General features: G+C 43.6%; 1 protein-coding gene across 1 annotated transcript in view; it reads right to left on the bottom strand.

Moving 5' to 3' along the window:
* SRP54 (signal recognition particle 54) overlaps positions 1-15,843 on the bottom strand; it is a 53,856-nt gene that overhangs the window by 30,469 nt on the left and 7,544 nt on the right. The window contains exon 2 of the mRNA XM_080649742.1: positions 1,545-1,655. Coding sequence (XP_080505868.1) covers positions 1,545-1,622 — 78 coding nt within the window. The 5' untranslated portion in view covers positions 1,623-1,655. The remainder of the gene's footprint in view (positions 1-1,544; positions 1,656-15,843) is intronic.

Below are 15,843 nucleotides of genomic sequence, written 5' to 3'. Positions count from 1 at the left end.
GCCTGCACCCTCTCCAATCTGGGACCCCTTGAGGGATGTCCAACTGCCCGTTTAGGCCTGATCCCACTGGGCCTAAACGGGTGGTCGGACATCCCTCTCACAAACCAGGACTGCTGGCTCCCAACTGCTCACCTGTCTCTGCCTGATTGCCCCTAACCACTTCTGCCTGCCAGCCTGATCACCCCCTAACCACTCCCCTGCCAGCCTGATCGACGCCTAACTGCTCCCCGGCCAGCCCGGTTGCCCCTAACTGCCCTCCCTGCTGTCCTGGTCACCCCTAACTGTCCTGCCCTGCCTGTCTGGTCACCCCCAACTGCCCTCCCCTGCTGGTTTGGTCACCCCTAATTGTCCTGCCCTGCCAGTCTGGTCACCCCTAACTGCCCTCCCCTGCTGGCCTGATCGCCCACAACAGCCCTCCCCTGCAGACCTGGGTCCCTCCCCAACTGTCCTCCCCTGAAGGCCTGGATTCCCCCCAACTGCCCTCTCCTGCAGCCCTTGTCCTCCCCAATTGGCCTCCCCAGCAGGCCTGGTCCCCCCCCAACTGCCCTCCCCTGCTGGCCTGTTCCCCCACAACTGCCCTCCCCTGCAGGCCTGGTCACCCCCAACTGCCCTCCCCTGTTGGCCTGGTCCCCCCCAACTGTCCTCCCCTGCTGGCCTGGTCTCACCCAACTGCCCTCCCCTGCAGGCCCAGTCACCCCTAACTGCCCTCCCTGATTGCCTGATCGCCCACAACTGCCCTCCCCTACAGGCCTGGGTCCCCCGCAACTGCCCTCCTCTGCTGGCCATCTTGTGGTGGCCATCTTGTATCCACATGGGGGCAGCCATCTTTGACTACATGGGGGTGGCCATCTTGTATCTTGGAGTGACAGTCAATTTGCATATTACTCTTTTATTAGATAGGATGCTAAATAAAAGTTGAGGAGGAAAGGTCAGGTACACACATGCCTAGCCAGGAAGAAAGAAGCAGAATACTGAAATTTTAGGCCTATGTCAAGAGACAAACAAAAGTCTATTTTCCAGCCCGGCCAGTGCAGCTCCATGGTTGAGCACTGACCTATGAACCAGGAGGTCACGGTTCGATTACCAGTCAGGGCACACGCCTTATGATCCAGCAATTCCATTTCTGGGAATATAGCTGGGTTGTAGGTTCAATCCCCAATAGGGGGCATGCAGGAGGCAGCCGATCAATGATTCTCTCTCATCATTGATGTTTCTATCTCTCTTTCCCTCTCCCTTTCTCCCTGAAATAAATAAAAAAATACATTTTTTTTAAAAGTATATTTCCAAATCTCAGACATTTTCAGAATATTAAATGTCATTTTTACATATAAGTTAAGGTTTTCTTCCTGTTTTAATTCTTCAAAGAAAGTTGAAATTTTAATAGGAAGATAGTCGACTCAATAAAAAACACCACTATTATATCCATTTTAGGTTTTTATCTACACATATTAAATCAACATCAAGATAAATATAAACATACAGAATATTAATAATCCATCTCCCCAATGATAGGGATGATGTGCAATAATATATATTTCACATACCTCTTCATTGATAATGGTGGCATTGCTCAATGAGCGTAATGCTGATGTTATTTTTCTTCCAAGGTCTGCTAGTACCATCTTGGAGGCTTTAAGATGTGATTACAAGAAAATCTGGAAGGAAAAAACAAATTAAATAAAAACACTTGAAAACAATCAATACCAGGTTCCCACAACTGTAGACTTCTAAAGAATAGTATTTAAATTCAAATTAAAGTACTCTAGGGTTTAGATATTATAACTTCAATTTCTATAGCCTCACACTGCAGCTTCAATACAGTCAGGTCCAAACCTAAAGCTGTCACTTGGTTATGATGCCTTATAATTGGAATATTCTATAGGAATCAGTAAACTCAACATGTCAGATAATGTTTGGAGGAAACAATGACATGATCACAAATTAAATCTATTCTCACATTGGACATACTTTTGAGTATGAGTAACTGATGTATCATGTACATTTTTAAATGAAGAGAGATAGGGAAAAAAAAAAAAGAAAGAAAAAGTTTTAAAAAAGTCAATTCCCCACCCAGGAAATATTGTCGGATTTACCAAATTGAAGGGCTTTTTATTTATTTTTATTTTTTTAAAAAATATATTATATTATTATTTTTTTTAATATATTTTATTGATATTTCACAGAGAGGAAGGGAGAGGGATAGAGAGCCAGAAACATCGATGAGAGAGAAACATCGATCAGCCGCCTCCTGCACACCTCCCACTGGGGATGTGCCCGCAACCAAGGTACATGCCCTTGACAGGAATCGAACCTGGGACTTTCAGTCCACAGGCCGACGCTCTATACACTGAGCCAAACCGGTTAGGGCTTGAAGGACTTTTAAAAAACTATTTTGCCCTGGCTGGTTTGGCTCAGTGGATAGAGTGTCAGCTCATAGATTGTAGGGTCCCATGTTTGATTCCGGTCAAGGGCACGTACTTCAGTTGCAGGCTTCATCCCTGGCCCTAGACAGGGACCAGGGGTGCATGGGTGAGATGGGTGAGGCAACCAATCAATGTGTCTCTCTTACTGATTTTCTCTCTCTCCCTCTCCCTCCCCCTTCCACTCTCTCTAAAAATCAATGGGAGAAATATCCTTTGGTGAGGATTAACACTCACACACACACACACACACACCCCAAACTATTCTGAATCACAATCTAAGCGAAACAACAAAACACACAAAAAACAGAAGTTTTATTTAATGAATCAAACTTTTCACACACATTACATGATCTCATCTTATTCTTATAACAATCAGGAATAGTAGTATATTATTAATCTCCCTATTTTAAATATATTTTACTGATTTTTGACAGAGAGGAAAGGAGAGGGATAGAGTTAGAAACATCGATGAGAGAGAAACATCGATCAGCTGCCTCCTGCACACCTCCTACTAGAGATGTGCCCGCAACCAAGGTACGTGCCCGCAACCAAGGTACATGCCCTGACCAGAATCGAACCTGGGACCTTTCAGTCTGCAGGCCTACGCTCTATCCACTGAGCCAAACCAGTTAGGGCTAATCTCCCTATTTTAAAGCTGTTATTGATTTCCCAACTCTAAAGCAAAATAACCTCAAGGCTCTTCCCAGCTCTAAAATGTTAATGGTTTTATAAAGTGTGTAGATGTACCTACTACACATTAAGCCAGGATGCAAAGACTCATGGATGGTAAACAAGCAAATATGACCTACAGCGTCCCTGCCCTCAAGTTATCTCCTAGCTGGCAAGACAAGACACATGAATAAAGAGCAAAAGAAATTAAATATTAAAAGAGAATCCCTTTGGCCTGTCTTTGGACTGGATATTAGCTTTTCCCTGCCTTCAGACTCAAACTGAAACAGCTCTTCCTAGGTCCCAAGCCTGCCAACCTCTAGACTGAACTATACCTTCAGCTCCACTCTCCTGAGTCTCTATCTTGTGTTGTTTTTCCTTTATTAAAAATATATTTTTTATTGCTTTCAGAGAGGAAGGGAGAGGGAGAGAGAGATAGAAACATCAATGATGAGAGAGAATCATTGATTGGCTGCCTCCTGTAGGCCCCCTACTAGTGATCCAGCCTGCAACCTGGGCATGTTGCAGTTCAGTCTGCAGGCTGACACTCTATCCACTGAGCCAAACCTGCTAGGGCCTGAGTCTCCATCTTGTTGACTCACCCTGTTGATCTTGTGACTGTCAACCTCCATTATCACATGAGCCAATTCTCATAATAAGTCTCTTTTTATATGTGTGTATAGACATACACACATCCATTGAGAGAGCCTTGACTAATACCAGTAAAGTACTAGTTGAAAGCTAGCAATAAAAGTTAATGGTTAGCCCTAACTAGTTTGGCTCAGTGGATAGAGTGTCAGCCTGTGGACTGAAGGGTCCTAGGTTCAATTCCGGTCAAGGGCATGTACCTTGGTTGTGGGCACATCCCCAGTAGGGGGTGTGCAGGAAGTAGCTGATCGATGTTTCTCTCTCATCGATGTTTCTAACTCTCTATCCCTCTCTCTTTCTCTCTGTAAAATATCAATAAAATACATATTTTTAAAAAGTTTATGGTTAACTGCCAATGACTGATTACTTCTGTAAAAATTCAAAGGAAGAAAAAACAGGCTCAAGTACACAGAGTAGGCTTTATTGGAAAGGCTGAATATGAATCTGATTCTGAAATATGGGTAGAATTTGTATAGGTGGGGAAGAGGACAAAGGGAATTTGAAGAAGGTGAAATGGCACAACCAGAAATGGAGACATGGAAAAAGCCTGGGACATACTTAAACCTTATATATGCACTGTACTTATAGATTAGTGAGTATTATTTGGGGGACAGTAAATAAAACATTCTGGTCAGGACAGAGGGCTATACAGTTCAAAGGAAATACAGATTGCAAAAAGCTCTAAAGAACCAAGTTAAGAAATATCAATTGTCCAATATAGCAATTTTGGCAGAAAAGTTCATAGCTCAAAAACAACTATTTAAGCCAAAACCGGTTTGGCTCAGTGGATAGAGCGTCGGCCTGCGGACTGAAGGGTCCCGGGTTCGATTCCGGTCAAGGGCATGTACCTTGGTTGCGGGCACATCCCCAGTGGGAGGTGTGCAGGAGGCAGCTGATCGATGTTTCTCTCTCATCGATGTTTCTAACTCTCTATCCCTCTCCCTTCCTCTCTGTGAAAAATCAATAAAATATATTAAAAAAAAACAAAAAACAAAAAACAAAAAAAAAACACAACTATTTAAGTAACTCTTCCAAACTAATCTAGTCTAATGTAGTCAACAAAGATTATCTAAACTAAAACCTATCTATACAGTATACAGGAGATTAAAAATAAGATAAACAGGAGGAAAAAAGAGCTGACTTGTGCAGAGATGAGGGGAGTCAAAAGAAAAAGAAAGGGAAAGTGAACTCAAGAACCAATCACTGGCAAAGACATTCCAAGTTGAACTCTAAATTAAACACTACCCTTTCACCGAGGAAAAATTTTATAATTTGGAACCTAAAAAATTACTACCAACACTTGAGGGAACTGAAAAAAAAAAATGCACTTGGAGAAACCAAGATGGCGGCATAGGTAAACACCTAAACTGCTGCCTCGCACAACAATTTCAAAACTACAACTAAAAGACAAAATGGACACCATCCAGAACCACAGGAAAGCCTGCTGAGTGGAAATACTACAACTAGAAGGAAAGAGGAAAGCACATTGAGACTCAGAGGAGCTGCAAAAGGCTGAGGTACGGAGATGCACGCGGAGAGGACGGGCGGCTGAATGCACAGGCGGCTGAGTGTGCAGGTGGCTTTCTAAAGCGGGAGGGAGACAGAAGCTCCCGACTGCGTTGAACTCCAGTTCTGGGCGAGTTTCTGGGAAGCGAGACTCATTCAGGGAGAAACTGGACTGTCTGGCAGTGGGCGAAATTCGAGGGCGGCTTTCTCTCAGAGGTGCTTGCAGCGATTACTGAGGGACACTGAGACACAGGGGCCTATTAGGGCAGGGCTGATGGGAATTCAAGGCTGTCGGCTCCAGCCTGAAACTCCGCCCCATCCAAGCTGAGCACAGAGGCTTTTGCAATTTTGCAAGTCTTGTCCCATAAGGGTGTCTCCAGCACAGAAGTTCTCCCAGCGTAGACACAACTGATCCTCACAGCCAACTGGCCTGGAGGTCAATTCCTCCCAGTGATACCAACAACAATCAAGACTTAACTACAACAAGGCTGAGCATACAGTCCACAAAGGGGTACACCAAGAGTGTTCACCTCAGGTAACTGGGGAGGCTGAGCCACTGTACCCTAGAGGACACCTAGCACACAAAGCTACTCCACCAACTCAGGGAAGCAGTGAAAATGCAGAGACAAAGAAACAGTTCACAAATGAAAGAAATGGAGGAAAGCAAACAACTGGATATAGAGTTCAAAACCACAGTTATAAGGTTTTTCAAGAATTTTTTAGAAAAGGCCGATAAATTTAGCGAGACCCTCGAGGATATGAAAAAGGATCAACTAAAAATTAAACATACACTGACTGAAATAAAAAAATATTATACAGAGACCTAACAGCAGACTAGAGGACCGCAAGAATCAAATAAAAGAGTTGAAATACAAAGAAGCAAAAAACACTCAGCTGGAAAAGCAAAAATAAAAATAATCCAAAAATTTGAAGATAGCGTAAGGAGCCTCTGGGACAACCTCAAGCGTACCAACATCCGAATTATGGGGGTGCCAGAAGAAGAGAGAGAGCAAGATACTGAAAACCTATTTGAAGAAATAATGACTGAAAACTTCCCCCACCTGGTGAAAGAAATAGACTTACAAGTCCAGAAAGCGCAGAGAATCCCAAACAAAAGGAATCCAAAGAGGACCACACCAAGACACGTCATAATTAAAATACCAAGAACAAAAGACAAAGAGACAATATTAAAAGCAGCAAGAGAAAAACAGTTAATTACCTATAAGGGAGCACCCATATGATTGTCAGCTGATTTCTCAACAGAAACTATGGAGGCCAGACGGGAGTGGCAAGAAATATTCTAAGTGATGAATAGCAAGAACCTACAACCAAGATTACTCAGCAAAGCTATCATTCAGAATTGAAGGGCAGATAAAGAGCTTCACAGATAAGAAAAAGCTAAAGGAGTTCATCACCGCCAAACCAGTATTATATGAAATGCTGAAAGGTATTCTTAAAGAAGAGGAAGAAGAAAAAAGTAAAGATAAAAATTATGAACAACAAATACATATCTATCAACAAGTGAATCTAAAAATCAAGTGAATAAAAAATCTGATGAACAGAATAAACTGGTGAATATAATAGAATCAGGGGCATAGAAAGGGAGTGGACTGACAATTGTCGGGGGGAATGAGTTGTGGGGGGGTGCGGGAAGAGACTGGAGAAAAAGCGTACACCTATGGATGAGGACAGTGACGGGGAGGTAAGGGCAGAGGGTGGGATGGGAACCGGGTGGAGGGGAGCTATGGGGGGAAAAAAGAGGAACAACTGTAATAATCTGAACAATAAAGATTTATTAAATTAAAAAAATAAAAAAGAAAAAAAAATGAAAGAAAAAAAATGTACTTACCATAAATTATTTGCAGTTACATGGTTACTTAACTTGAAAGAGCAAGTGCTTCATAGAAAAGACGCAGAACTTTTTATTTCTTATTCCATACTCATAATACTAAATTATTATTGCTCAAGTAAACATGTACTCTACAGGTTAAGAAATAAGATCCAGATGTTTCAGTTCATCTCCTATACCACTACATTACCAGGAGTGATATAATTCTAATTATGACACCACAATTAACTTTTCAAAAATTATGTCATAACAGATCATCCTCCATTTTAAAAAGCTATACACGTTAACTCTCAAAAATAAACCAATCTTCCCATATTGACTGGCTCTTTTAAAATAAAAAATACTTCTCTGAAGTTTCCTAACACATTTTTCCTTATGTAATTATTTATTGGCAGCATATTTTAAAATATATTTGCCTAATTATAAAAACATGCACTCCAGTAGAGAATAATATTTAATATAATTTATTATACAGTATTTTCTCTGCAATTTTCAAGGATGTGTTTCTGAAAACTCTGGTGTTAGAATTCTGATCAAAACCTTAACAACTTCCCATTTCATGCAGAGGGAAAGTCCTTAGAATGAATGGAATGTAAGACATTCCCAAATACACACACACACACACACACACACACACACACACACACACACTTTTATAATCACACTGACCTTGCTGTGGATGCTGCACGTTTCAACCTCAGGGCCTTAATACTAGCTGGATACTCTTCTCCTGGCTGACAATATAGCTCCCTCCCTCATCTCCTTCAGATCGCTGTCCAGATGCAATTTCTCAATAAGACCTTCCCTAATCATTTGTTTAAAATTGCAAAGCCTCTGACCCTTTATTTTTTCTCATTGTTCTAGTACCAACCAAGACATAATTTATTTATATTGTTTATGGCCTATGTGTCCCAACTGAAATGTAAGCTGCATGAGGCCAGGTATTTTTGCCTCTTTTGCTCTCTCCTGTGACCTCACTGCTTTATCTACCCCCAATCTCATATAGTAAGCCTTTAGTGAAAATGAATTTTATGAATGAATGATGTATTTAAGACCTTAGGGAAAAAGGAAGACTAGGGAACCAAAGTCATGAGAAAGGCCTTACAAAGATCTCTTAAAGACCATTAAAATAAATCAATGAAGAAAACATGACAATTCAAAAGATAATCAATGAAATATAACTGACATTTTACAGTGAACATTCATTTTCCATTATTTGAAAATCACACTATGTTGTACACCTAACACTAATATTGTATGTCAACTATAATTGAAAAAACAACCAGCCCAAGCTGGTTTGGCTGAGGGGATAGAGCATCAGCCTGCAAACTGAAGGGTCCCAGGTTTGATTCCAGTGAAGGGCACATGGCGGGTTATGGGCTCAATCCCCAGTAGGGGGTGTGCAGGAGGCAGGCGAGTGGTTAGGGGTGATCAAGCAGGCAGGCAAGTGGTTAGGGGTGATCAAGCAGGCAGGCAGAGGAAGTTAGGGGCAATCAGGAAGGCAGGCGAGTGGTTAGGGGCAATCAGGCAGGCAGAGCTCTAGCGCACCTGGCCCAGCCCCCAACCCCTGATGAATGATTCTCTCTCAGAATTGATGTTTCTATATCTCTCCCTCTCCCTTCCTCTCTGAAATCAATAAAAATATATTTAAAAAGGAAAGAAAAAACAACCAAAGAAAATCAATGTTGTAAGTAACTGATATTGTACAAGTAACATTTATTTGCCATTATTTATTACTAGTGGCCCGGTGCATGAAATTTGTGCACGGGGGTGGGGTGGGTGGGTGTCCCTTAGCCCAGCCTGCACCCTCTCTAATCTGGGACCCCTTGAAGGATGTCCTACTGCCTGTTTACAGGGATCGGGCCTAAACTGGCAGTCAGACATCCCTCTCGCAATCTGGGATTGCTGGCTCCTAACCGCTCACCTGTCTACCTGCCTGCCTGATTGCCCCTAACCACTCTGCCTGCCGGCCTGCTCATCCCCAACTGCCCCCGCTGCCGGCCTGCTCGCCCTGAAATGCCCCCCCCTGACAGCTTGCTCACCCCCAACTGCCCCCCCTGCTGGCCTGCTCGCCCTCACCTTCCCTCCCCACTGGCCTGCTCATCCCCAACTGTCCCCTTGCTGGCCTGCTCACTCCAAACTGGCCCCCCCGCTGTCCTGATCACCTCCACTGACCAACACTGACATCCTGCTCGCCCCCAAGTGGCCCCCCTGCTGGTCTGCTTACCCCCAATGGCCCCGACCCCCACAGCCTGATCACCCAAAACTGCCATCCCATCCTGGCCTGGTCACCCACAACTGCCCTCCCCTCTTGGCCTCTAACCGCTTCTGCCTCGGCCCTGCCACCATGGCTTTGTCCAGAAGAACATCCAGAAGGTCTCCTGGAAGGTCTCCCAGTATAATTGGCATATTACCCTTTTATTAGTATAGATAGAGGCCTGGTGCACGGGTGGGGGCTGGCTGGTTTGCCTTGAAGGGTGTCCCAGATCAGGGTGGGGGTTCCCTTGGGGCATGGGGCAGCCTGGGCAAGGAGCCTGTGGTGGTTTGCAGGCCGGCCATGCCCCCATGGGGTGAGGGTCCCTGCTGGGGGTGTGTGGCCAGCCTGGGTGAGGGGCTGATGGCTGTTTGTAGGCTGGCCACAGCCCTTCATGGTGGGGGGTCCCACTAGGGTGCCTGGCCAGCCTGGGTGAGGGGATGAGGGCCGTTTTCAGGCTGGTCACACCGGCGTCAAGGTGGGGGTCCCTGCTGGGGTGCCTGGCCAGCCTGGGTGAGGGGCTGATGGCTCCCAGCCCCTCCTATTCTTCTTTTCTTTTTCAGCGCCTCCTTGAGCAGAGGCCAGGGCTGGCTGGAAGCAGGTATCTGGGATTTATTTATCTTCTATAATTGAAACTTTGTAGCCTTGAGCGAAGGCCAGGGCTGGCCAGGGCGGGTGGGAAGCTTGGCTTCCTCCATCGCCGGGGGCAACCCAAGCCTCCTGCTCGCTCCAGCTCTGTGGTCACCGCCATCTTTGTTGGGTTAATTTGCATACTTGCTCCTGATTGGCTGGTGGGTGTGGCTTGTGGGTGTAGTGGAGGTACAGTCAATTTGCATATTTCTCTTTTATTAGTGTAGATAACTCTTCAGAATTTCCAACAAGTCTTTGAAAAGTTAACCACCTTTGACAAAATCCAACACCCAGTTTTGATAAAAACTCTCAGCAAAGTGGGAATAGAGGGATCATACCTTATTAAAATCCTATATAATAATAGAGGAATATGCAAATTGTCCGTTACTCCATAACATCACGACCGATCGCAGGAGGTTGCCTGTGCGTGCGTGGTGGGGCGTTGCTCCGGAGACGGGGTGGAAGCGGGACCATCCATGGGGAAGGGCGGGGGTGAGAGCCCGTAGCGCCCCTTTCACCAGTCCTTTGCCGCCCACCTGCCAGGGGAAGGAGCACAGTGCAGCAGGAGGGAGGCTTCCACGCTCTCCTCCGGAGCCATGACAGGGCGGAGCCGCTCCATTGCTCTGGAGATGGTGTGGAAGCGGGGAGGTGCCCGGAGAAAGTGGGACCAGCCCGAGGTGACTAGAGGGACTGAGGGTGGGGCTTGAAGTGGCCAGAGAAGGCCAGAGGGGTTGGGGGCTGGGCTAGGTGCACTGGAGCTCTGCGTGGAGAGGTTTGGGTGTCAAGGCAGGGCGGGGCTGCATGATTTCATGCACTGGGCTCCTAGTATATAATAAAGGCTAAACATGACAAACCTACAGCCAACATCATATTCAATGAGCAAAAACTAAAACCATTTCCCTTAAGATCAGGAACAAGGCAGGGATGTTGTTTTCACCACTCTTATTCAACATAGCACTGGAAGTCTTAGCCACAGCAATCAGGCAAGAAGAAAAAATAAAAAGCATCCAAATTGGAATGAAGAAAGTGAAAATATCTTCATTTGCACAGATATGATATTGTTAATAGAAAACCCTAAAGACTCCACCAAACAACTACTATATTTAATAAATAAATTTGTCAAAGTAGCAGGACACAAAATTAACATCCAGAAATCGATGGCATTTTTATTTTTTAAAATTTTTTTTTCCAATGGCATTTTTATACACCAATAATGAACTCTCAGAAAGAGAAACTAAAAAAAACACACACACAAAAAAACACCCCAACAAAATCCCATTTACAATTGCAACAACAAAAAAATAATAATATATCTTAGAATAAACTTAACCAAGGAGGTAAAAGACGTGTACTCAGAAAACTACAGGACACTGAAAAAAGAAATAGAAAATACAAACAAATGGAAGAATATACTGTGTTCATGCACTGGTAGAATTAAAATGTCCATACTGCCCAAAGCAATCTATGGATTCAACACAATCCCTATTAAAATACCTACGGCATAGCCCTAACCGGTTTGGCTCAGTGGATAGAGCGTCGGCCTGCGGATTGAAGGGTCCCAGGTTCGATTCCGGTCAAGGGCATGTACCTTGGTTGCGGGCACATCCCCAGTAGGGGGTGTGCAGGAGGCAGCTGATCGATGTCTCTCTCTCATCGATGTTTCTAACTCTCTATCCCTCTCCCTTCCTCTCTGTAAAAAAATCAATAAAATATATTTAAAAAAAAAAATACCTACGGCATATTTCACAGGTCTAGAACAAACACTCCAAAAATTTAATGGAACAAAAAAAGACCCTGAATAGCCGCAGCTTCTTCTTGAGAAGGAAAACAATATAGGAGGGATGATAATACCAGATATCAAATTATACTACAAAGCCACTGTAATCAAAATGGCCTAGTACTGGCACAAGAACAGCATATATAGATCAATGGAACAGAAGAGAGACCCCAGAAATCCACTCAAGCCACTGCTCTCAATATTTGACAAAGGAGGCAAGAGCATACACTGGACTAGACAGTCTCTTCAATAAATGGTGCTGAGAAAATTGGACAGATACATGCAAAAAAATGAAACTAGAGTCTAGACCAGCCGTGGGCAAACTACGGCCCGCTGGCCAGATCCGGCCCGTTCGGCTGTTCTATCCAGCCCGTGGAGCCGAAAGAGTGGAGGATTCTCTTGCTCTCCCCTCTGCTCCTTTACTTTGAATTTATATTAGTTCACACAAACACTCCATCCATGCTTTTGTTCCGGCCCTCCGGTCCAGTTTAAGAACCCATTGTGGCCCTCGAGTCAAAAAGTTTGCCCACCCCTGGTCTAGACCATAAACTTACACCATACACAAGAATAAATTCAAAATGGATAAAAGACTTAAATCTAAGTCATGAACCCATGAAAATCCTAGAAGAAACCATAAGCAGCAAAATCTCAGACATCTCTAGTAGCAATATGTTTGCCAATATATCTCCTAGAAATAAAGAAAAACATAAATGGGACTATATCCAAATAAAAAGCACAGCAAAAGAAACCATCAACAAAATTAAACGGGATCCCACTATACAGGAGAACATATTTGCCAATGATACATCTGACAAGGAGTTAATTTCCAAAATACATAAAGAACTCATACAACTTAACAAAAGGAAGACAAACAATCCAATTAAAAAATGGGTAAAACACCCTAGCCCAGGGGTGGGCAAACTTTTTGACTTGAGGGCCACAATGGATTCTTAAACTAGACCGGAGGGCCGGAACAAAAGCATGGATGGAGTGTTTGTGTGAACTAATATAAATTCAAAGTAAAGGAGCGGAGGGGAGAGCAAGAGAACCCTCCGCTCTTTCGGCTCTGTGGGCCGGATAGAACAGCCGAACGGGCCGTATCCGGCCCGCGGGCCGTAGTTTGCCCATGGCTGCAGCCGGTTTGGCTCAATGGATAGAGTGTTGACCTACGGATGGAAGGGTCCCAGGTTCAATTCTGGTCAAGGGCAGGTACCCGGGTTGTGGGCTCAATCCCCAGTAGGGGGCGTGGAGGCAGCCGATCAATGATTCTCATCACTGATGTTTCTATCTCTCTCTCCCTTCCTCTCTGAATTCAATAAAAAAAATTTTTTTAAAAATGGGCAAAGGATCTAAATAGATACTTCTCCAAAGTGGACATACCGGATGGCCAAGAGACATGAGAAAAAATGCTCAAAGTCACTGATCATCAGAGAGATGCAAATTAAAATGACAATGTGGTATCACCTCACACCTGCCAGAATGGCTACCATCATCAAATCAACAAATAAGTGCTGCTGAGGATGTAGAGAAAAGGGAATCCTAGTACACTGCTGGTGGGAATGCAGACTGGTGCAGCCACTATGGAAAATAGTATGGTGTTTCCTTAAAAAATTAAAAATGGAACTGCCATTTGACCCAGTGATCCCACTTCTAGGAATACATCCTCAGAATCCCAAAAACACCAATCAGGAAGAATATACGCACCCCTATGTTCATAGCAGTGCTATTTACAATAGTTAAGATCTGGAAACAGCCCAAGTGCCCATCAGTAGATATGTAGATAAAAAAAAAAAGCTGTGGTACAGTTATACAATGGAATACTATGCAGCTGTAAAAAGAAGGATCTCTTACCCTTTAAGACAACATGAAAGGACCTGAGAGTATTAGGCTAAGCAAAATAAACCAGTCAGAGAAAGACAAGTATCACATGATCTTACCTACATGTGGCATTTAATGAATAAAACTGATGAACAAAATAGATCCAGAGAAACATGGAAGCATGCAACAGACTGAGAAATCTCAGAGGGAACAGGGGGTGGGAGGTGGGGGGGAGGTGGGAAGAGATTAACCAAAGAACTTATATGCATAACCCATGGACACAGACAATAGTACAGTGATGGCCTAGGGATGGGATGAGAGCAGGGTGGAGAGGGTAAATGGAGGAAAAAAAGTGGACATCTACATTACTTTCAACAATAAAGATTTTAAAAATTAGCTTCACCTTATTCTAATATGCACTATAAAATGGAAAACATCTTTTTTTAATGTTGACAGCTAACACTATACCTCAAATTGAACTGATAATTCAAGCACACACACTCAAAATTCTCTAGGCTAACTAAAGCCATTTATAGAAATAAATCTGTGCACACTAGAATTTCACAAAAGAGGAATCTGTACTTTGATGGGGCTGTTGGAAAGGTAAGGGATTACTGTATAGTATTTTATATAACATCTATTATCTCATTCCAGCCCCAGCCTCACAACAATTTTATGACATAGCAGGATAGGGAATGAAACAGCCATTCCCTACCCCACAAAAAGCAAAATAACTTCCCATAGTCCCTTGGCTACACAGCCCTAGGTCCTATAATATGAATGATGCTTTAAACAATAGGGTTGAATATCCCTGTGGCCAAATTCCAGGGACAACTTTTGCTGCTATACTACAAGGAGGCAAATCACAGTTTGAAAGCAAAGATGCACATTGCTCCTCATGGAAGAGTAACTTCAACGTTCAGAAAGAACTGATAAGCATTACTGCAATCAGGATGTACATGGATTGACCCTGGCCCGAGTCACATGTTTTTCTAACATGAGTCTGACTAGGAGTTGGATAGCGAGGTGATGGAAACAGGCTCAAGTACGAGGTGCCCTAAGAAAGGCAAGCACAGAGCCAAGTATCATACTTACCTGCTGCAGTGTGAAGTACTGGAAAGAGCATGGGCTTTGGAGTCTTACAGACTTGGATTCAAATCCCAGCTCTGCTACATACTGGCTGTGTTACTTTGGGAAAGTTACTTAATCTTTCTGAGCCTCACTTTCCTCACCTGAAAAATGGAGATTATACCATTATCAAGGTAGTTACCTTGAAGGGCTATTGTGAGGATTAAATGAGACACCATGTATAAAACTGTTTGCAAGTGGTTACTATATTAACTACTAGAGGCCCAGTGCAAGAATTCATGCATGAATGGGGTCCAGCTGGCCTGCCCCGATTGGGGCTGATCAGGCCGGGCCGGCCAGCCGGGGGCAGGGGACGCAAGAGGTTGGCCAGCTGGCTCTGCCTCCTGGTCGAACTCCTGGATGAAGGGACAATTTGCATATTAGCCTTTTATTATATAGGATGTTTTTTAGTATATATATTTTATTGATTTCAGAGAGGAAGGGAGAGGGAAAGAGAGATAGAAACATCAATGCTGAGAGAGCATCATTGATTGGCTGCCTCCTGCACACCCCACACTGGGGTTCGATCCTGCAACCTGGGCATGTGCCCTGATGGGGAATTGAACTGTGACCCCCTGGTTCATAGGTCGATGCTCAACCACTGAACCACATTAGCAGGGCTACTATATTAACTATTAACTTCCTTTCATGAATGATACTAATTGGCTCTCCATACATTATCTGAAGTGTGACTAAACTGGAAATTTTCTGAATAATACTACTAAAGTGCCTGTCGTCCCATTACCCAGAAACCACCCCTGGAATCTTTAACATTTAGCACCATGTTATCTGGTTATTATTCAATAGAAGCTGGAGTGTCCAAACAACCCATTTTTTCTACATACCCAATTATAAATATTCTTGCCAGAAACTTACCTGATCTGAGATTATATAAATCAATCCTAATAATAAAGATTTAAAATCCTATTACAGTCATGCACCTATAATGTTTCAATCAACAATAGACCACATATACTATGTTGATCTCATAAGATTATAATGGAGCTGAAAAATTCCCATTGCCTAGTGACATCATAGCAGTCATAACATTGTAGTGCAAAGTATTACTCACATGTCTGTGGTAATGCTGGTGTACAGTGTTTATGAAGTCTACAGTAGTGAATATTCACTTACCACTCAC

Source organism: Plecotus auritus (genome assembly GCF_963455305.1).
Source record: "Plecotus auritus genome assembly, chromosome: 1".
Lineage (NCBI taxonomy): Eukaryota > Metazoa > Chordata > Mammalia > Chiroptera > Vespertilionidae > Plecotus > Plecotus auritus.
This window is presented reverse-complemented; position numbering and strand designations above follow the sequence as displayed.